The 22,751-nt window shown below is 42.1% G+C and overlaps 1 protein-coding gene across 3 annotated transcripts in view; it reads left to right on the plus strand.

Annotated features, from left to right (window-relative positions):
* Nucleotides 1–2,968: 2,968 nt before the first annotated feature.
* The window catches only part of plekhg5b (pleckstrin homology domain containing, family G (with RhoGef domain) member 5b), a 75,858-nt gene continuing 56,075 nt past the window's right edge, over nucleotides 2,969–22,751 (plus strand). Inside the window, exons 1-2 of one of the 3 annotated variants that reach the window (XM_061838831.1) lie at nucleotides 2,969–3,664; nucleotides 7,558–7,648. Coding sequence is in view for 2 of the 3 variants with exons in the window: in XM_061838802.1 (XP_061694786.1) it covers nucleotides 3,583–3,664 (82 nt within the window). In the remaining variant the exon portion in view is untranslated. Of the gene's footprint in view, nucleotides 3,665–3,908; nucleotides 4,027–7,557; nucleotides 7,649–22,751 lie in introns of those variants that run through there. The other 2 variants (XM_061838802.1, XM_061838811.1) reach the window with 2 other exon arrangements.

Below are 22,751 nucleotides of genomic sequence, written 5' to 3' on the forward strand. Positions count from 1 at the left end.
GGGGGAGAGCATCAAACTTGCCAACCCCGACAAGCAAGCTGACGTCACGACACAGCACGACTTAAAAGCCCATTGACACACGAGTGGACTGCACGCAATGATCTAAAAAAAAAAAAAAAAAAAAAAGATTGGATAGCTCATACATATCTAGCGTTGTGTCGATTGTTTGAAGCCAGTTGGCCGCTATCTTAACTCCCAAGACGTGTTGAGGACGTGTCTTACAGGTTGGATTGTGGCGGTTTTTTTCCTCAAATTTTGGCATGTAGAATTAAAACTGGTCGTGTGAGCTTGACATTTTTTCAGTTCTGGTAACATGAAGGATTTTCAATTCGATTTGGTAAGCGTTGGCCTCAAAGTGCTGAGGTCCCGGGTTCAATCCTGGCCCTCGCTGTGTGGAGTTTGCATGTTCTCCCCGTGCCTGCAATGGTTTTCTTCGGGCACTCCGGTTTCCTCCCACATCCCAAAAACATGCAACATTAATTGGACACTCTAAATTGCCCCTTGCTGTGATAAAGAGTGCGGCTGGTTGTCTCAATGTGCCCTGCGATTGGCTGGCAACCAGATCAGGGTGTACCCTACCTCCTGCGCGTTGACAGCTGGGATAGCCCCCAGCACTCCTCTGACCCTTGTGAGGATCAGCGGCTAAAAAAATGGATGGATGGATTTAAAAAAATGAAAGCTACAAAAGAAAAGGCTGTTATGGATCCACTCCAGTCCTCTAGATGGCAGTAATGTACATAGAGTGAGTTCCAATTCCACCACTTGTTGCCAATGCAAATTGACTGCAATGGCAAAAAGTTAAACACACTGTGACTTCTTTCTTAGACCTTGTATCAGGTCCAGCTTTTTGAGAGGTGGTGCATGGGCCACAGCATGTTTTTTTGAGGATCTCGATAAAGGTGCAGTTCAAGCTATTGCTATTAAGGCATTTTTTTTTTTACGAATTGGAATAATCCACTGCGTAACACCAGTTACAGCATATGCCTTTTAAAAAGTATTGCATTTAATGTGCCGTATACCTGGGCTCCTCCTCAAAAGGAGGTACGCCTGTGCAATTCTGATTTATTAGCTTTCATTTGAGGAAAGATCTTTTTGAGAGTAGATTTTTCAACACAAGAAACTGCCTTGAAACTGTGGAACGCAGATGCATCTCAAAACATGAACTACAATTCCGAAAGTGAAACTCATTAATTTTACCGATTCATTCAACACAAGCAAAGATTTTTAAGGAGTCCGGAGTCCAAACTAACTTGCACGATAACATGTTTGTTGTCTGTTTCTTATGAAGTTCTTTGTAGTCCTGGGAGATGGCAAAAATTTGGGTTCTTGTTATCTGTAAGTTAAAATCGTCTCAGTCATTTATTTATTTTCTGTTCCGATTATCTTCATGAGGGTCGTGCTGCAGCCTATCCCAGCTAGCTTTGGGCAAGAGACTGGATGCACACTGAACTCGTCGCCAGCCAATCGCAGGGCACATATAAAAAAACAACTGTTCGCACTGTACATACACACTCATGGGAAATTTAAAGCCCGAGTGTCATGCCTATAAACGTTCTAAAATAGATATTGTAGTGAAAAATACATACAACATTATTCACTTCAATGTCTACACAAAAAAATAAATATGAGCGGAGAGCGCGTCATCCATGCACAAAGTTGCGGAAGTCTCATTCATGGTAGCCATATTGGTTGCATCTTCTGTCCATGACGTCACCCCGGACATTCGCCACTGAAAACACGCTGTGCCACCTACGATGGGAGATGAACACCCCCCTTCTGACATGGAAGCTCTTTTCGAAGAAGAGAACATCTCACAACCGAGCGAAGTGACCTGGGCAATATTACGATGATATGGTGATCACGGCCAAACCGCATGCGGCCAAACCATCTCCCTGTCCGATCCACCTTAGCGGTGGCGATGAACAACGGCGTCCGCGAGTGACAACGACGATGTCGCGACCAAGCCGCCTCCCCGTTCGATCCGCCTCCGAAGCGGAGATGAGCCACCACGGCCCGGCGCCGCGACCAGCCACGCTAGGGGCGTGCGTCCGTCCGCCGATCACGGCTTCGGCCGGGGTGGCACAGACACATTTCCCACCTCTGACTTACAGATTACGCCCCCCCCCCCGCTAACTATTATTTTTTTTTTAGTAGCTGTAAACACACCCAGCTGTCATTTGGAACCCACGAAGCTCTCGTCCTTTGCACCCGTGCAATCCATTTTTCACGACGAACGGGGTTTTTTGGAAAAATATGAAGAGCGAATCCATCCTCCCAACTGTTCGAGCAATGTCCAGCAATGCAACGAGCCGGACTTTTGGCGAATACGAAGGAACAAAGAGCTACCTTCCCGCAGGTAAAACTAATAGAAACAAATGAGTCCACTTGAGTGTGCGACTGCCCTGTACGTCACTTCCTGCTTCTTCTCGAAAACAAATCCATCGAGAGGATTTTCATGGCGGGAGTTACAAAGTCACATATGTCAAAATCATGTTTTGTGGTGAAAAAACAGAAGGGTCCATACCGGCTGCTGTTTTTTTCCATTAATAACGTACTAAAAATCATGCATTTCACGACAGTGGACCTTTAAAGTCTCCAATTAACCTACCTAGAATGCATGTTTTGAGGATGTGGGAGGAAACCGGAGTACCTCAACAAAACCCATGGAGGCACAGGGAAAACGTGCAAACCCCAAACAGGCGAAGCTGGATTTGAACCCTGGTCCTCAGAACGGTGAGGCAGATATGCTCACCAGTCATTCATCGTGCTGCCCTGTGCAAATAAAATCATAAAATAAATGACTGGGAACTACGGGAATACACAAAAGTTTTGTAATTGTAATTTATTGAGACGTGCCTGTTTTTGGCAATAAATATATTATTGTTTGTAGTATTTAATGTAGTTATTTAATTTATTTCTGCACACAAATTTCCCCAACAAAGGACATCTTATCTGAAAACGCGATTCAGCGCCCCTAGAGGCCTGGCAGTGCAAGAGGAAATCTCTACTTTGGATGAATGGAAGCCAGTCGGCGAGTGTTTGCAGGGGAACACACGAAGCTATAAAAGGAGTAGCACTTTGTTTCAAAGTTCTCGGAGATGACACGTTTACTTTAAAACCAGCAGCGTGGAGATTAATTTCTGTAGTGATCCCTCCCCGCGGGCATCGAACTTGCACGCCGAGCCCAACGAACGGCGATTCCACCGAGGAGCATTTCATTTTTAAACGTTAACCCACGGCAACAAGTTAGAATGTGCGTGTTTTAGTTGACGTGAAGACATAGGCTAGCTTTAAAAACACGCACCTTGGCCACACTTCGCCTTCCACGCGCCCGGTGTGATGTGGCGGTCGAGCCGAGCCGAACCGAGCCGAGCTTCACTTAGAGCGTGCAGGACAATGAGGGAGAGATTTTGACCCGACAGCTGGCCAAACTCAAACTTCGCCGGGAAATTAGCAATTAGCATCGGAGCACCGGTACGCGAACCTGCACGTTAACCGGTGTGGGTTCCCCACTTTCTCCGAAACTACCAACAACAACAAAAAAAAAAAAGGAGGAAAAAAGAAGCAGGACCGCATGCCTCCATGGTTCCGAACAAGTGGAGCATGAATTCAGTCCTGCACAAGTCGCCTCCTCGGAGTTGGCTCGGACTCAAGTTGAGGCTCAGTAAGTGACTGCTATGTTTTTTTCTTCTTTAAATATTAGCTATGACTACTCATGAGGCTTGATATGCTTTTTCTTTTGGGATTTTTGCTCTTATGGTACTCGAGCACCCATATACGTTGTTGTGGTGTCTCCATTCCTAAAATGATCAAATGTGTCCATCATTTTGACACAAGTTGTGCTCCGTACATATTCGAAACATTTTCCGCTTTTATCGATAGCGAGATCCTCAGTTTACGACGCAAATTCGATTTCTACGTAAGGCGGAGCGCCTCGTAATCAACCACTAACCAACATTAATTCAGGAGTAAAGAGCATGACTGTTAAGATTTCCCTTTGTTTTCGGCACAAATTACTAGAAAATGGTAAGTACAGCGGTAACTGATGATATAGGACATATATATTTATTGTTTAGAAAGGGAATCTGGCGTTTTTGAACGTTGCTGTATGAAGTTTCTCATTTTTATCAAAACCAATGTGTTGCTTGCCTGGTGGCATACTGATCAGTCTCACTCCATAATAAGCACAAAAAAAAGGACTCAAAATGTGATTGTGATGAACGTGCTGTTGTCTTGTGCATACTCAACAAGAAAACAAAAGTGTGTCTGCATATCAGATGTTTTGTGTGAGGCTCAATGCTGGGAAACGAGCGGCAGGTACACAGTTTTGGTTGATACTTGAGCAACTGTTGACAAACTGAGAATCGCAGGTAAGAAGTTGCCTGAAAAGCAAGTTGTGCCAAAACTACGGTGTATGGAAAGTGAGGTTCTACTGTAGTTCAGTGCAGGCGGTTAACCGTAAACTGTTTTTAGTCCCATCAATCATAAACTGATGAACCCCAGTATAACATTTTGTTGGGTTCAAAATTATATGCTGTACAGTTTCAAAGGTTCTTCTGTAATGGGGGGCATTTGGCGTATGATGTAGACTACATTTGTATGTGTTTTTTTTTAGTTCGAAGGTGCCATAGTCCTATCTGTGCGTTGTCGTCAGTCATTTTTACACACAAAATAGCTTGTGAACAAATCTATTAACGCTCTTGAATGCTTCAACTGTCTGGAAAGTGTTGTAAAAACTCCCCGTCCTCTGGCTCTGCGGGAGCCGTGCAGCATTATGTTGCCTCAAGAGTCTGGCTGCTCTTGAGGCAGGAACTAGTTAAAATTGTTAGGGTTAGATACATTAAAGTAAGCCAGTTATGTTAATGCTCTGGTGCAGAAGGAACTGCACTTTGTGTGCTGATTGAGTTCATATTTTTATGCAATGCAATCTCCTTTGTAAAAGAGTTAGAGAAGATTATGTAACATTTTATGTTTGTATTTTGTATTGAAGCCTTTTTCGCTTGATTGGGTTGGTGTAAAGCTGCAAAACGTAAACATCATGACATTGATGTATGTAACATATTTTATGTTTGTGTTTTGTGATGTATTTTAGTCTTTTTCGCCTGATTGGGTTGGTGTAAAGCAGCAAAACAAACATCATGACTTTGATGTGGGAAGCTGGTGCTGTGTTGGAGCAAAATTTCCTTTATGTAAAAAAAAAAAAAAAAACAAACAAAACAATCTTTAACTGTTCACCTATATCTTTTCACTTGCGTGACAAGAAAGTTAAAAATAAGTGATCCATGAATGAAGCACATTTGCAATGAGAGTTTTATGGTTTCACTCTTGCCGGTTGAATGTTTCAACTCCCCCTGCAACCCCATCTAGACTTCACGTGTTGGCACTGTCGGCAGTCAACGGGTTCATAGCGTCAACTTGATGTTTATGTTTAGCAGCTTTAATAGTTTGAGTCTGGAACCCTTCAGTGTTCCAGGCCACTGGAGTCTTAAGTTGGTCTTAAAGTCACTGGTCTAATCTGGGGCCAGATGTCTTGTCTGGTCTCTGTCGAATGTCCTAAAGACAGACAGGAGTACCACATCTACTTCCGGTCAGGATTCTGGAGCTTCGGGCATCTGGGAACGTACCACTCTTGTTCAACTGTTGAGGTTTCTTTCACTTTGGTCACTGTAACATTGATGTAGACCCCAATCCAATGTATGTGAGGACCCCAATGCACTTTTTTGCTAGTATTGTACATTTTTTATGCTGAATACGAATCTTAAATCCGTTATGAAAGAAACATTTTTATTTTTCCATTATTTGCAACAAATGATCGCACATTGCTGCATCTGCCGGAAAAGGACTGAAACGTGACAGAGAAAGCTGATCAGGGGTGTGACATAGGATGTTGTGACAACAACATGGATCCCGTAGGAATACGCTGTAAGAACGCCGATGAATTTTCCGATAATTCGAGCGATGAACGTTATTCTGAAGGGTCTCATGAAGACTGTGAAGAATACGAGCTTTATGAAGGCGTTAGTCAATTTGCGCCAGTTAGACAGCACACACGTTCGAATTCAGACGAAGTAGCTGGCCACGAAGAAGCCGACACAGCAGTCAGACCCATCGTGGAGGATATACCTCGTGGTGAAAGTATCAACTGGAAAGCGCTTATGAAGTTCTTGTTTGGTTTAATTAGCAATGCAATCTCCGTGTCTTTAGTGATTTGGTATGCAACAACCACTTTGCATGTTAAACATATTATTTCACCAAAACTCACAAAAGCTGATAACGTAGTCTAAGTTTGTATATTTTTACAAATAAGCACTTTAATGAACATAATCCATTTAAAATGTTGCCACGTTTGAGAGCTATAGCTGGGGCCCCCACTCCCCAAGAGGGGTTGCGTCAGGAAGGGCATCCGGCGTAAAAACTGTGCCAAACAAATATGAGCGTTCATCTGAGATGACGCTGTGGTGACCCCTAAACGGGACAAGCCGAAAGAAAGCAACAGCTGGTCATAACTTACTTCACCATAAATATAATTTCACGTGGTAAACTGATGCCATAACCAGACAGTACCCAGACCCGTCCAAACCCCATTTTTGTCACGGTTTTCGCAAGATGTCTTGAGCAGAACCGCAAAACTTTAAGCTGAAAGCCGGTATCCTATTCTTTTGTTTGGGCACTCAATGCTTAAAATACAATTGGCTCCCAGCTGATCGTTGTTCCAAAACAGCCCATCCCAGATTTTGTGACATCAGTGGTCCGCCCACGAAATGAGTCATTTTGCAGGTAAGAGACACTAGGTCAAAATTCACGGACTTTAAGTCATAAACACTTATATTTTTGTGTAAAAATATCAAACAAGATATGCATTTTATGGAACAGTTAAACATATATTTTCGTCTAGATAAGATAATTTGCGTTAGAAATTACACATTCCATACACTTCAAACCCAGGCCTGAATTGTTCCAATGTAGAAACATTTTTCCATTTGAAAATAATGGAAATGGAAGTAATCAGTTCTTGACTCAAACTGTCAACTCCTTTAACACGTCTGTTGATGCAAAATCAAACTTTTAGCTGTAACTCTCTTGACAAAGGTCGAATGTAAGGGTCAGTCACATAGTAGTTACTATTGATAGTAAAATATACAAACATGAACTTTGAAGTGATGATTCAGATGATCCTGCTTTGAATGTCTCTTGCTCATTTTTTGCAATTTATTATTTGTATTCTCATGTCAGATTAGTAGATGTCAACGCGATACAGACATTGTGATCACATTGTTTGGCAAAGGGATCGTCCTCCCAGTAGTGGTTCCGGGACTACTCTCATGGTTTACTTAGTTTGGTTCAGACTATTGTTAGTGGACTTTAAAGGACTTTCACTAGAAATGATTGAGCAGGGGTCTCAAGATGCACTGCTCAAGTGACTGTGACAATGAGTTTGCAACAAAAACAAGAAAACGATGCTTGCAATGTCTTATTTATTTCATACGACAGTTTGAAGTTTTGGAACAGATTTTTATTAGGCATATAGAAGTTGACACACGTGATTTGCTTTCGCAGGCAACATAAAATGATGTGTCGGGCCGGATCTGGGTTCCGGGCCTTGAGTTTGACATCGGTGTCTTAGCGTCGAGAGAGTTCATGTTTTGAGGTGAGCAAATGAAAAGTGTGTGCGTGGCTCTGTGCGTGCCCACGTGTGTGCTGGGGTTCTGGCCCGCCACGTGACTTCTTACAGGTCAGACTTCCTCCTCCATTGTTTTACTTTATTCTTCTTCTTCTTTTTCTTTTCCTTTCGGCTTGTCCCGTTAGGGGTCGCCACAGCGTGTCATCTTTTGCCATCTTAGCCTATCTCCTGCATCTTCCTCTCTAACCCCAACTGCCCTCATGTCTTCCCTCACCACATCCATAAACCTTCTCTTTGGTCTTCCTCTCGCTCTTTTGCCTGGGAGTTCCATCCTCAGCACCCTTCTACCAGTATACTCACTCTCTCGCCTCTGAACATGTCCAAACCATCGAAGTCTGCTCTCTCAGATCTTGTCTCCAAAACATCCAGCTTTGGCTGTCCTTCTAATGAGCTCATTTCTAATCCTATCGAACCTGCTCACTCCTAAGGACAACCTCAATATCTTGATTTCTGCTACCTCCAGTTCTGCTTCCTGTTGTTTCTTTCGTACCACCGTCTCTAATCCGTACATCATGGCCGGCCTCACCACTGTTTTGTAAACTTTGCCCTTCATCCTAGCAGAGACTCTTCTGTCACATAACACACCAGACACCTTTCGCCAGCTGTTCCAACCTGCTTGGACCCGTTTCTTCACTTCCTGACCACACTCTCCATTGCTCTGTATTGTCGACCCCAAGTATTTGAAGTCGTCCACCCTCGCTATCTCTTCTCCCTGTAGCCTCACTCTTCCCCCTCTACTTTTCTCATTCACGCACATATATTCTGTTTTACTTCGGCTAATCTTCATTCCTCTCCTTTCCAGTGCATGTCTCCATCTTTCCAATTGTTCCTCTGCATGCTCCCTGCTTTCACTGCATATGACAATATCATCTGCGAACATCATGGTCCAAGGGGATTCCAGTCTAACCTCATCTGTCAGCCTATCCATTACCACTGCAAATAGGAAGGGGCTCAGAGCTGATCCCTGATGCAGTCCCACCTCCACCTTAAATTCCTCTGTCACACCTAAGGCACACCTCACCATTGTTCTGCTACCATCATACATGTCCTGTACTATTTTAACATACTTCTCTGCCACACCAGACTTACGCATGCAGTACCACAGTTCCTCTCTTGGTACTCTGTCATAGGCTTTCTCTAGATCCACAAAGACACAATGTAGCTACTTCTGACCTTCTCTGTACTTTTCCACGAGCATCCTCAAGGCAAATAATGCATCTGTGGTACTTTTTCTAGGCATGAAACCATACTGTTGCTCGCAGATACTTACTTCTGTCCTGAGTCTAGCCTCCACTACTCTTTCCCATAACTTCATTGTGTGGCTCATCAACTTTATTCCTCTATAGTTCCCACAGCTCTGAACATCCCCTTTGTTCTTAAAAATGGGAACTAGAACACTTTTCCTCCATTCTTCAGGCATCTTTTCGCCCGCTAGTATTCTGTTGAATAAGTTGGTAAAAAACGCCACAGCCATCTCTCCAAATTGCTTCCATACCTCTACCGGTATGTCATCAGGACCAACTGCCTTTCCATTTTTCATCCTTTGTAGTGCCTTTCTGACTTCCCCCTTAGTAATCATTTCCACTTCCTGGTCCTTCACTCTTGCCTCTTCAACTCTTCCTTCTCTCTCATTTTCTTCATTCATCAACTTCTCAAAGTATTCTTTCCATCTATTTAGTACACTACCGGCACCAGTCAACACATTTCCATCTCTATCCTTAATCACCCTGACCTGCTGCACATCCTTCCCATCTCTATCCCTCTGTCTGGCCAACCTGTAGAGATCCTTTTCTCCTTTTTTCGTGTCCAACCTGGTGTACATGTCTTCATAAGCCTCTTGTTTAGCCTTTGCCACCTCTACCTTTGCCCTACGTCGCATCTCGATGTACTCCTTTCGCCTCTCCTCAGTCCTCTCAGTATCACACTTCTTCTTCGCAAGTCTCTTTCCTTGTATGACTCCCTGTATTTTGGGGTTCCACCACCAAGTCTCCTTCTCCCCTTTCCTACCAGATGACACACCAAGTACTCTCCTGCCTGTCTCTTTGATCACCTTGGCTGTCGTCGTCCAGTCTTCCGGGAGCTTCGGTTGTCCATCGAGAGCCCGTCTCACCTCTTTCCTCAAGGCCGCACAACATTCTTCCTTTCTCAGCTTCCACCACATGGTTCTCTGCTCTACCTTTGTCTTCTTAATTTTCCTACCCACCACCAGAATCATCCTACATACTACCATCCTATGCTGTCGAGCTACACTCTCCCCTACCACTACTTTACAGTCAGTAACCTCCTTCAGATTACATCGTCTGCACAAAATATAATCTACCTGCGTGGTTCTACCTCCGCTCTTGTAGGTCACTATATGTTCCTCCCTCTTCTGGAAATAAGTGTTCACTACAGCCATCTCCATCCTTTTTGCAAAGTCCACCACCATCTGCCCTTCAAAGTTCCTTTCCTGGATGCCATACTTTCCCATCACTTCTTCATCGCCCCTGTTTCCTTTACCAATATGTCCATTACAATCTGCACCAATTACAACTCTCTCGCTGTCTGGGATGCTCAGAACTACTTCATCTAGTTCCTTCCAGAATTTCTCTTTCAACTCTAGGTCACATCCTACCTGTGGTGCATAGCCGCTAACCACATTATACATAACACCCTCAATTTCAAATTTTAGTCTCATCACTCGATCTGATACTCTTTTCACCTCCAAGACATTCTTAGCCAGCTCTTCCTTTAAAATAACCCCAACTCCATTTCTCTTCCCATCTACTCCGTGGTAGAATAATTTAAACCCTGCTCCCAAACTTTTAGCCTTACTACCTTTCCACCTGCTCTCTTGGATGCACAGAATATCAACCTTTCTCCTAATCATCATGTCAACCAACTCCTGTGCTTTTCCTGTCATAGTCCCAACATTCAAAGTCCCTACACTCAGTTGTAGGCTTTGTGCATTCCTCTTTTTCTTCTGACGCTGTATCCGGTTTTCTCCTCTTCTTTGTCTTCGACCCACAGTAGCTGAATTTCCACCGACGCCCTGCAGGTTAGCAGTGCCGGGGGCGGGCGTTGTTAACCCGGGCCATGACCGATCCGGTATGGGATTCTTTAGATGAACGCTCATATTTGTTTGGCACAGTTTTTACGCCGGATGCCCTTCCTGACGCAACCCTCTGCATTTATCCGGGCTTGGGACCGGCCTACAGATTGCACTGGTTTGTGCCCCCATAGGGCTGCATTTTGTTTTGTTTTTTTTGTTTTACTTTATTGACAACAGTAATTTCCTTTCTCTCTTGTCCGCCTCATCCTAATGTTGAAGCAGGTCGTGCTGTTTTTTATCCTTTCTTTTTTTTCCAGTAATAAGGTCATACATGTTTGATGCTGCACTCACATGGTTAATATTTCTGTATACTGCAAGGCTCAGTCATTGCATTTACATTTTCTATGTTGCTCCCCTTAATCTGAGCGTGCATGGTTTTATTTTAGAAATTTTGAAGTGTTGTGGTTTGACATACATCTTAAAAGTCCAATGTCAATCCCATAAAACCCAGAGTTGGGTTTTTCTTTAACATAATTTACCTTTGTCTTGAGTAGCATTGTACTTTAAAGTGGCATAAGAATAGGTTGTAACATAGCGTAAGAAGGCAGGTTCAATTACTGTCCTACTCACTGTTTTTCTTTTTATATTTGTCACCTCAAATCATTTTATACACATTCTATTTTTGGCTTTACTACATTAAGATTACGGCGAGTCAGGAATGCTGCATGGATTTGAGTTACATTTCCACCGTGAGAATGGACCTCTTTTGTAAATTGAGGACACCCCAGTAATCAGTTGTAATCAGCCACAGGTTACCTCCAATGTAAACATTTGGTATTATGAAATATTGTCAGGATGTGACACGACGACCCGTGTGCGAGAAAAATTTAGGAGATTAGGACCTATGTTACAAAGAGAGCTAAGGTTTTGTAAAAAACACAGGCACATTGTGATTCAATTCGATTTGATTCTTAACAATTATCGTGATAATTAATGGCTACCCAAGCCCCCCCCCCCACCACATTGAGGATTTTTATTACCCCTCACTTTGTGGTGACTTCATACTTTTAAAGAAAGTGTTTTTTTTTTTTTAATTTTTTTGGTACCTCTTAATAAAGTGCTGTATTTTCCCCACTATATGGCGCACATAGAGTAAAAGCCTTTAATTTTCTCAGAAATCGATGGCGTGCCTTTTAATTCAGTGTGCCATATGAGTGCATTGCGTTCCAAAATCTGTAAAAATGTGGTCAGGATTCTGCTTGATTGACTGTCAGACTATTTTGCGCTGACACGGTGACCTACTATGTACTTTATATACGCTGGCAGCGATAAACCAATCAGACAACATTATGCAATACATACAGGACGTACGCTTACCTCCACCATGCCTCAGGTAGGTAGGTATACTACTATGGAAGTAAAGGATTTAAATTTGAAATGCCACAGAAAACAGGATTTGAATTTGAAATGTAAAATTTAACTACTTTACTTTTTATTCATGTGAAATCACCAAATGAAACCCTCAGGAAATAAGTGTGCTTGTGGCAGCAGCCTGTATAAAAAGATGCTCTTATTCATAACAAGATTTACTGTGTACTGTGTTTAAAAAAAAAAAAAAAAAATCTCCTAATAGTACAAAACCTTTAATTTTTCTGGAAAACAAATTGCCTTTAGAAATACCAATAAAAAGATCTTTAGTTGTTTTCCCAGATGTCTGTACTAACAGGTCTAATATCTCTCTCTCTCTCAAACAATCCTCACACTTCGGGAATTTTTGTATTTGCTTCAGCGACCCCCGTCCGAGCACGAAAGCCCTTGTTGTTGACAAGGGCCGCAGAATGATATATTACAGCCCCTCGACTTGACATCAAAGTTTCGTATGGGTGCAGCCCGTGCGTTTTTTGCCGAAGTGTGGCCCGGGGTGTTTTTTTGTTGTTGTTGTTGTTTTTTTATAATCATTTATCAGAGCATAGATCAGGCTCATCACAGCTTTAATAAGTCTTTTTCGAAATGCCCGTCAACGCAAAGCATATTAGCAGCGTTAGTCACGTGGTTGATCGCGTAATTCCGAAGTGACACGAAGTGGATAGAAGATATTTCCTGTCAGCTGGTTCCAGTCGTGTTTTTCTCAAAACCTGCTGTGAAGAGATGGGCAATTTCAGGAAACGTTACTCAAGCAGACATGCTGAGCAGTATATCCCGGAGATAGGAGAGGGTCAATAATCTTATGAATTGTTAATACAAATTGATAAGATTGGATTCGTTTAAAAAAAAAAAAATTAACCCTTGAAAACCGCTTTTTTGTGGATTTCCTTGATACTCTCCTAGACTCACCCAGACTTTCTCTGGGAGCACCCGGATTAATTAAGTTTGAGACCCCTGACCTAAATCCTGGCAATAAAAGGTGTGATGCATGATGAGATTTGTTTCTCCCTTGTCTAATGTACCACTGTACTTCCTTTTTTTTCTTTTACGTCTTATATGTGGAGTAGGTTTTGATAATGCCCTTTCCATCGTCATGAAACATGACAAAACATGAAATGCAATCAAACCCTATCCTTTAACTTGGTTAGGGAATATTGCACTCAGTAACTGTAGCCAACTAGTTAGGTGCCGCCATAGTCACCTGGTCTATTACGTCAGGTTTCCATTTCACTGTTAAACGAAATGTAGTGTATCAAAATCATTGAGCTGTGGGATACAACTCTTCGCCACAATCTCGTTGAGGAACCAAGCGAACTGGTTGGTCGTCAAAAGTGAGTGGTGGAAGACACATCCAGAATGGGAAGAAAACTTTTCATAATGTGAAAAGAGCCACACGCTAAAATGTCCTCCTTTTGTATCTTTTAGTTTGCAGGTTTATGTTTAATTAATGTGCGCCTTACAATGTACTGGATATACTGAAATTGCTGACGCAGCTTTAATCATCCTGGCTTAAACGGGCAAAACAAGACATTTCCCCTTCCAAACCTTCAACTGGACTGGACGGTTTGGTGGAAATTTGAATTTAGATTAGTAATTGGTATGCGTACTATATTTATATTTAATGTGGATATGTGAATTGAATCTGCTTTGCCTTTCATAAAGTGTCTTTAAGGTTTTATCTGTTTTAAGAAATGCATGTACGGCCAAATCAGATGCTCTTTCGAGCCGTATAAGACCCACACATAGTAGATTACCCCAAATAGGTGATTATAAAGAAACACACTCACCAGACACTGATAGTAGTCATTAGTGCCTTTAAACAACTAATCATCATTTCGCGATATTTATTTTTGCTGCCCTTGGCTCACATGAGGTAATAGTTATCCGATTTCAAGTAGTGCAAGTGTTGCATTAGGGTTGGGGCTTGAAAAGGCAGTGTTGTCAACTCTGCACTTCAGTATCACTTTAACTGTGTTCATTCACCAATGAAGTCATCGCCATAAACCTGCTTACAGATGGAGGCCTTTCCCCTTTCCCTTCTCTCTTTTCCCATCACTCCCCCCCCCCAAACATAGTTCCGAGTGAACGCTGATCTTAACTCCTTGCCTCCTAATACCCCCCACAAACACCTCTTTGTCACTCTTCTTATTTTTGTGGCCCATTGATTCGTGACACTTTTCCAAAAGGTGTTCTTGATTTGTTTTTCTTAAATCTTCATGCAGAACATTTTTCATCCCAAGATGAGCCCAAATATTACCTTGTATCACCAGTGTTAACGGCCATAATCTTTTTAAAATGGACATTTCACGGAATTTAGGGTATGTTTATTCATTCTATTCTTTGAAAATATGGGAACAACAATATCCATTGTACTGTAGTTCATCTCTAAGAGATCTCATGGACCCGTTCTTCGCACATGATTCATCAAAGCATAGTGTGCCTTTTTGGACCTTGCTTTGTGTCAGGTGTCACCAATATGGTGCCCAAACATGGTGCATGAGTAGTCTCTTTTTAAAAACGAGGAATTTAAAACAATACCAGGACTTCTATTCTTAATGTGCAAGCAAAAACACACAACACAGTATTAAAGGAACAATGGTGAAAGGAGATGAACTTTGCATTCATCACAGCTGTGGCTGACTATATGAACAAAATAATTCCTTTGTGATTGTACAGAGGTTTAGCTAAAACATTCCGATACAAATAATTTTCCTAGTAATATATTTTTTTGCAATATGTACAGTATTGGGCGGCACGTTGGCCTGACAGTTCCAGGCACCGTGGTTCAAAACCCTGCTCCACTTGTGTGGTGTTTTCATGGTGTCCTTGTGCCTCTGTGGGTTTTCACTCCTATTTACTCTGTGTCCCTGAACGCACCTCACGTTCTTATGCAGCTGTGATGCGCCTGTCACGAATGGCGGCTGTCCCCGCATTGAATCAGTTGCCAAATATAGCTTCGGTATCCAAATACAACGTTCTTTCTAAAGCCCTTCTTTGATGCCAAAATGAGCGCATTCTCAGTCACGTTCAACAGGCAAAAATGACCCAAGTTGAATTCACTTGCCCACAAAATATGAACTAGTTCTTGAATTTTCATACATTGAACTCATTCAGGTACAACATTGGTTGTAAAATTGTTTATTTCAAAATGCAAAGATTTAAGTGTTACATATTGATGTATTTTCTACCTTGTAAAATAATTGTTGTGAGACAAAACGAACACAATTAGTGTCTTCACATAGATGAATATACAGTGGTACCTCTACTTATGAAATTCCAGGTTATGAAATGACTACTCGGAAAAGTGTTGTCTCTAGTTATGAAGGAAATTCAGGATACGAAAGGAAAAAAATGGCGCTAGATTCCCCAAATTCCTGTGTGGCGCGATGGAGTTGTTTGTCCCATTGGCTATTGCTGGAGCATTTTCCTGGTATACGATTTGAGTAGGAGGGACGTCAATCTTTACTCATGACATAGTTCCTGTATCTGGGTTTGTGTGGGACAATAGAGCTGCTCTCTTGGACACTCGACTGTCATTGTATCACACTGGCGCTGTCACAAGCTAGAGCAGCAAAACTGGAAAAGTACAACTTTTTCATTTGTGTTTTCTGCAAGTTTATTAATCTTTCTTTGCCACGAGCCCCAAGAAACTTTATTGAAATGAAGTTGTGTGCGTGCGTTCGTTCATACGTATGTTTTCTCTCGGCTGTCAAAGTTTGCCTCCAACTCCATCCCCCATGATCCTTTTGGTTGTCAATCACCCTTTTGTAATACAGTGCATCCATTTTCTGACCTGCTTATCCTCACGAGGGACACGGGATGCGAGAGCCTATCCTACCTATTATCATCAGCTATCATTTGTTGCAGTAATAGCTGGTACTGGCACTAATAATGTACTTGTGTGATTTCTCATATTACAAGTTTTTGTGATTGCACATTTTCCAGAATATTGCATTTCTTGTCCGTGGCTAGCGAGGGTTTTGATTTAGGAATTATAGCGTCATGTCTCACTTCGGCCTGCAAACGCCAGGCAGCAAATGTTTTTCACAAGTGTAGTGCTGTACACTTGGTTAAAGTATTCTTTGTCCCTAAATGTATGTGAGTTTGTCTTTCTAATGGAAACCTCGTGTGGGTGAGATCAGATAGAAATCCAGCATGAACATCATGCAGGTGTGTGTTTGTGGAGCGTTTTTATGAAAGGGTGACCTGATGATGAAAGCGAGGCTGCCTAATGTCTCCTCCTCTACCTTCTCCACAATAATGCCCCCCCCATCCACCCACACACACACACACACACACACACACACTCTTCTTTTGTTACTGCAGGAGGTGGAAATTGGCCCTTGTATTGGCAGCCCAGTTTTCGTGCTGCACATCTGCTGGCTTCATTAAAAGAGAAGCCTCATGCCCAAAGCTGCGTTTGATTATTACCATATGTCTGCAAAGCCCAGAGCTGAACAGCAAGCTCTGCTCCCATCCTACCCTCTAATTTCTCATCCCAAAATTGGACATGTTGGTCGTTGCATGTGACTGTGTCCCTCCCTTTGCCTGGACCGGCCAGACTCCATCTCACAGTATTCCTTCTCTCGTTTTTAGATGTGCGGAAGAAATGCGTCACTCAGGAACACTGGAAAAATGTTAGTTTTGTGCAAAAGTCTTGGGTAACCATGAAACTTCCAACCATCCATATTCAGTATATGTCTATCTCAGCTGACTTTGGAGCAAAGGTAGATCCCTGGACTGGCCATTCGTAAATCGTACATATGAAGGGACAGACTAGTATTCACACTCGTACTGTCACTGTGTCTGTACTGGAATATTTTTTTCTAATTGCATCTCATGGAACAGTGGAACAACTAGCTAGAGAGTTGACCTCAGAGTTCTGAGAACCACGGTTCGAATCCCGGCCTTGCCTATGTGTAGTTTGCATGGTTACCCCGTGCCTGCGTGGGTTTTCTCCTGACACTCCGGTTTCCTCCCACATCCCCAAAACACGCCTTCATCTGAGACTCTAAATCACCCCACAGTGTGATTGTGAGTGCAACTGTTGTCTCTGTGTGCTAATCGATGGGCTGGCAACCAGTTCAGAGAGTACCCCACCTCCTTCCCAATGATAGCCGGGATTGGCTACAGGATTCCTGCGAGTGGCGACCCTTGTGAGGATAAGCGGGTCGAAAAATGGACTGATTGATAATTGCATCTCCTGCTATTTACCGTTTTTTTTTCTGTCCTCCCTGTTGAGAGTAAAACTCTGACAAAGGCATTTAACCAATATTTGAACACAGTTCTGAATATCCCGTATGTGTCGACCAGATGTTTACGTACTACACCTTGTTTTAACCTGTTGGCATCGTCAGAGTGGTTCAATCCATCATTGTTATCATCATCATCATCATCTCTTGCCTTTCATTTGCACGTTTGCATTGTTCACTGCACACAGGAAGCTTATTCATTAGATGAATACATCTAAAGGGCAAAGACACAAATTAATGCAGAATATGTGAGACCTTTACAGTTCGTGCAAAATATAAAGAGAGTCCACTCTGGCTGTAGGAGGAGTGTTTGAAAGAGATCTTTGTGAGGTCCAGTCCAAAAGCCATTGCCCCAGACTGCCCCAGCATGTATCTCACCCCTTCATGAATAGAGCACTTGTCTGATGGCGTGGGCCCTAAAAGCCCTCCTATGGCCAAGACATCCTCCACAAGCAGCTCGGCTTGCACAAGTGTTGTACAGTTGGGGAAACTTTGACACAGACGGGGTCGAGTTGCATGGAGAGTGGCAACGGCGGAAAGAATTGCTCTTGAATCTTTCTGAGTCTGACAAGGTGGTGACTGGATGTCTCAACAGGAGGAAGCATAGGGGAGTGACTTTTATCATTGCATCATTTGATTCCACAATTTTTTTTTCTTAACTTGCGAGACTTAGACTCGATTTCTTGGGAGCAGCTTCTTCTGGATTCTGTGCTGGAGGTGCAACAAGAAGCTTGATACCAATTGTTGGCAGCTCTACTACATGAGATCATGGCGCGGGTGGATATTTGGAATTAATGGACTGGCAGGCATTTAAAGTCAAGTTTGAACTATCAAGTTTATTATTTTGAAAGATGAGCTCATTGTGGAGAAGAGTGCACAGGCTGGTCAGCAGCTCCACAGGTGACTCCTAGCTGAGTCATTAATATCTATAGATTATAGTGAATATAGTTTATAGTCGACAGAATGTTCCTGTACTGGAAGAAGCGTGGCGCTTATGAGCTCGAGCCACCTTCATCATCTTGCTCCCAATTGGGAATAGAGCGGTACTTCTGGTCTTCCTCCCTGGATGCCATCCACGATCTGTATGGTAAGCTAAGCAACTGATCCTAATGTGTGCTTGCTTGTGCTTTAAAAAAGACATTTCGAGTTTTATTGTAAATTCGCCTCAAGGCGATGTTTCACAGTTGGAAATTTGTTCAAAATCTTTTGAAAAATGATGCCTCTAAGGTCGCACAAAGGTTTAAAACAATTTCATAGATGTCAGCAACACCTCAGCTTCTCTTGGTTTAGAAAGCATCAAATCAGTACCTATGCTCATGTTTTGATTTCTTTAACATTTATTCCAAAGGAAGTAGCAGCTTCAAGAATATGCTGGACACCTGGAGTTTTTTGAAGGGAAGCAATCAAAATGCTGTCATATGTGTTTACACTTATTGAATGTAAAATCACCCAGTTAGTGTTTTGATGTTTTAATTGTGACAGTAATTTAATTAACTCGTTTTTTTATGGTAACAGCTTGTTCCTGAAGGATATATATTTTTTGTATCTATTATTTCCATTGGGAAATTTTATTTTTCCAAAATCTGAACAAATTGGGGGTCACCAAACCTCCCATAAGAGGTAAAAAAAAAAGGCACTTTTGAGGGTGAAATCCTACAAACATTCTGGACTTTCATAGTTTTGTGGTACGCCTAGTTTTGCTGCCTTTTGATGCAACAGTCACCATTCACTGTCATCAGATCCTTGCCATCGGTCCAACACCCTAGAAATCTCCACCGCTGGTCCCAAGCCTGGATAAATGGGAAACTTGTGTCAGTAGGAACATCTGGCATCAAAAAAGTTGTGCGTCATCGGCACTCAATGTGGTCAATATTTTACATCTACTCTGACTTTTCCTGTTCTGCTTCAATGTTAGTTGAATGTTTTATACACAGACACTATTACTTTATGAGACATTTGTCAAACTTGTGCCATATTGTGATTCATATTTTTGTTAGTATGATGCCACACTTTGCAACAGACATGACTTAATTTTATTACATTGGCCGTTTTAAAATACTTTTCTCCCAACACTGTTATTTTGAGGCGAGTATTTCATCTCCATCATGGAAAGATCATTTCTCCCAACCGTTATGGAAATTGCTCAGGCAATTGGCATGATGACAACCCCACATGAACGCAAAGAAAGGCACAACACGCAGATGAAATATTTACTGCCCCAGAAGATGAAGAGCTGCACTGAAAAACCCGTGTCCTGTCTCTGCTTTTTTTTGTTTTGTTTTGCATGTGATGTGGCACAGGGGCACCCACTTTCCGCTGCCCTTCCTTATTCATCCTATTAGTAAAAGGGATGTGATAACACAGGGCTGTGAAGGAATGTTCCTCAACCAACCTCCTTGCCAGTCTGCCTGGAATTGTTGGAACTTTCCAGCCATCTTAAGTATGATGGCTGCTACTCGCAAAGCTCTTTGGCAGACGAATGTGACAGAGTTTCTTTGATTAGTGCATTTTATATACTATTAATATATACTAATATATACTATTTATCTCTCACTCCCAACATTTATATCTTCATATTCAACATTCTAAACCTATCCCCTTTGTAATTTGTGTACAATGGGCACACTTACACACTGCAGTAGTGTCACTCAAGACTATTCCTTTACTCTCTGTATGCTTTGCTTACCCAAATATTACCACTATGCAAACTTAAAGGTAAATTTCCTTTGTGGCAGCAAGTTGACCTGAAAGCAAACTTGTGATGTCTAACCTTTCCCACTTTTTCTCTGGTGACTTTATTTATTTTGTGTTTGATGTAAACATCCTAAATGCTGTTTTGTATATTTCGTCATAATTATTCTTGGAATTATTGGGAAATGAGACATGGTAGAATATGTCTTTTGAATCAAAACAAGGAAGTGACTTGTTGGAGGCACATCTGGCGCAGCTGTAAAGCGTTGGCCTCACAGTTCTGAGGCCCAGGGTTCAATCCCGGCCCTGCCTGTGTGGAGTTTGTATGTTCTCCCCGTACCTACGTGGGTTTTCTCCGGGCACTCCGGTTTTCTCCCACGTCCCAAAAACATGCAACATTAATGGAAGACTCTAAATTGCCCCTAGGTGTGATTGTGAATGGGACTTTTGTCTGTCTCCATGTGCCCTGTGATTGGCTGGCAACCAGTTCAGGGTGTACCCCGCCTCCTGCCTCTTGGCAGCTGAGATGGGCTCCAGCACCACCCATGATCCCTGTGAGGACAAGTGGCTAAGAAAATAGATGGATGGATGTTTTCAAGTATTTGGATGATGGTAATTATAAATGTCTATTGTGGGATACATTTAAACTTTGAACTGTTGACAGCGACTATGTGAAGTCCCACTTTTTTTTTCACAAGTTTCGTTTTCAGCTCAAATGATATCACCCACTTAAACAAAACAGTGAAAAGTAAATTAAAACTCCCTTGTTCATGCTAAATTGCTCGAGAGAACAGTTTCATTCATGGCTTGCTGAATGTTGTTAAATTAATTTGAAAGGCATGAGCCCAGCCAAATCTCTTTTGTATTCAAAATGTTAGTTCTTCATTCAAGGAGGAAAACTCAAGATGTTATTGCTTTAATAGACAGGGCCATTTTGTGTTCTGTTAAGGAAATCAGAACTCAAAGGGTTGGAAGAAAACAACAACAAAAATAAAAATTCCAGACCTATACTATATTTTGTGTATTAATCCTCTATAACGCTTTTTGCATAACCAACATGTTCACAGATCATATTGTGATATGCAGTGAAAGCAAGGAGCAAGTGGAGGAACAATTAGAAAGATGGAGACACGCACTGGAAAGGAGAGAAATGAAGACTAGCTGAAGTAAAACAGAATATATGTGCGTAAATGAGAGGGGTCGAGGGGGAAGAGTGAGGCTACAGGGACAAGAGATGGGGAGGGTGGATGACTTCAAATACTTGGGGGTCAACAATACAGAGCAATGGTGAGTGTGGTAAGGAAGTGAAGAAACAAGTCCAAGCGGGATGGAAGAGTTGGCGGAAGGTGTCTGGTGTTCTATGTGACAGAAGGATGAAGGGCAAAGTCTTCAATGGTTTGGATATGTTCAGAGGCGAGAGAGTGAGTATATTGTTGGAAGGGTGCTGAGGATGGCGTTGCCAGGCAAAAGAGCGAGAGGAAGACCAAAGAAAAGGTTGATGGATGTTGTGAGGGAAGACATGAGGACAATGGGTGTTAGATGCACGAGATAGGCTTAGATGTAAAAGGTGACACATAACTGTGGCGACCCGTAACGGGACAAGCCGAAAGGAAAAGAAGAAGTCTGTTGTCCGTGGTAAGTAGATGGAGTACATATGCTGATGTGAGAGGAGACTGAGGTTTGTAAGAATACTTGTTCCTGCAACATAGAAGGGATGGGGGTGTAATACTGTATTGCTAAGTCATAGCAAGTGTGAGTTAACGTCTGTTTTTCTCATCTCTAGCTCTTCTCAAATTTACAACGCAAGTAGGGGTGACAAATTTGCTTGGCCAATGAGGGACAAGCGGTGGTATACGGCAGGTTACCCATATGGTATCAGTTTGACATGCTTGAAACACAATAGAGTACATCGTATTAGTCGGTATTTTGTTTGCCAATGGAAAAGCATCAATAGGGAATAAAGCCTGGAGACTTGTGTGGAGAAGGGCAATTAGTTCTTCTTTGCTCTTGACCCCTCAGTTCCCCTGTTTACTAGTGCTCTGCAGATGGTGTTTGTGATATCTTGCTGACAAGCATACAATGATGAATAAAAACACCTTGGGGGAGGTAATGAGCTTGTTCCATCCCAGTGTGCTGTAAAACATCAAGTAGTGTGTGGCATTCTTAACATTCCCTATGAACGTGGGGAAAGGATGATGGCCAAACATCCTCCTGTCACAGCTTCTGCCAAGTAAACATACACGCCTCGATGTTTTCACATTACCTTAGCCTAAGGTAGCATGCTCTGGAATGAACTTCCTGAGAAAGCTTGGACAAAAGCCAGCATAACAGCTTACCTTTTTCTTTTCCAGTGGACTCTTGATGGTTCACCTTTTAATGATCTGATTACATTTTCAGAATATGGTTTGGTAACAATCAGCTTTCATTTTTTTTTCTTTTTGTTTTTTTTTTGGGAGAAAAAATGTTTTTACAAGTATTTCCCTAGAATCCAGCAGAAAGTATAGATGCTTAGACTTGCAGATCTTTAGCCATTTATGCCATTTACAGTAATCATGTACTTTCATTTCACAGATAACCAATATATTTATTAAACTAACGCTTGGTTTATCTTGACGCAACCAAATCAAAACTTTTCCACATTTTTTTGCATTAAAAAATGCTAATATGACCA

This window comes from Syngnathoides biaculeatus, chromosome 2 (genome assembly GCF_019802595.1).
Source record: "Syngnathoides biaculeatus isolate LvHL_M chromosome 2, ASM1980259v1, whole genome shotgun sequence".
In the NCBI taxonomy this organism is placed as follows: Eukaryota; Metazoa; Chordata; class Actinopteri; order Syngnathiformes; family Syngnathidae; genus Syngnathoides; species Syngnathoides biaculeatus.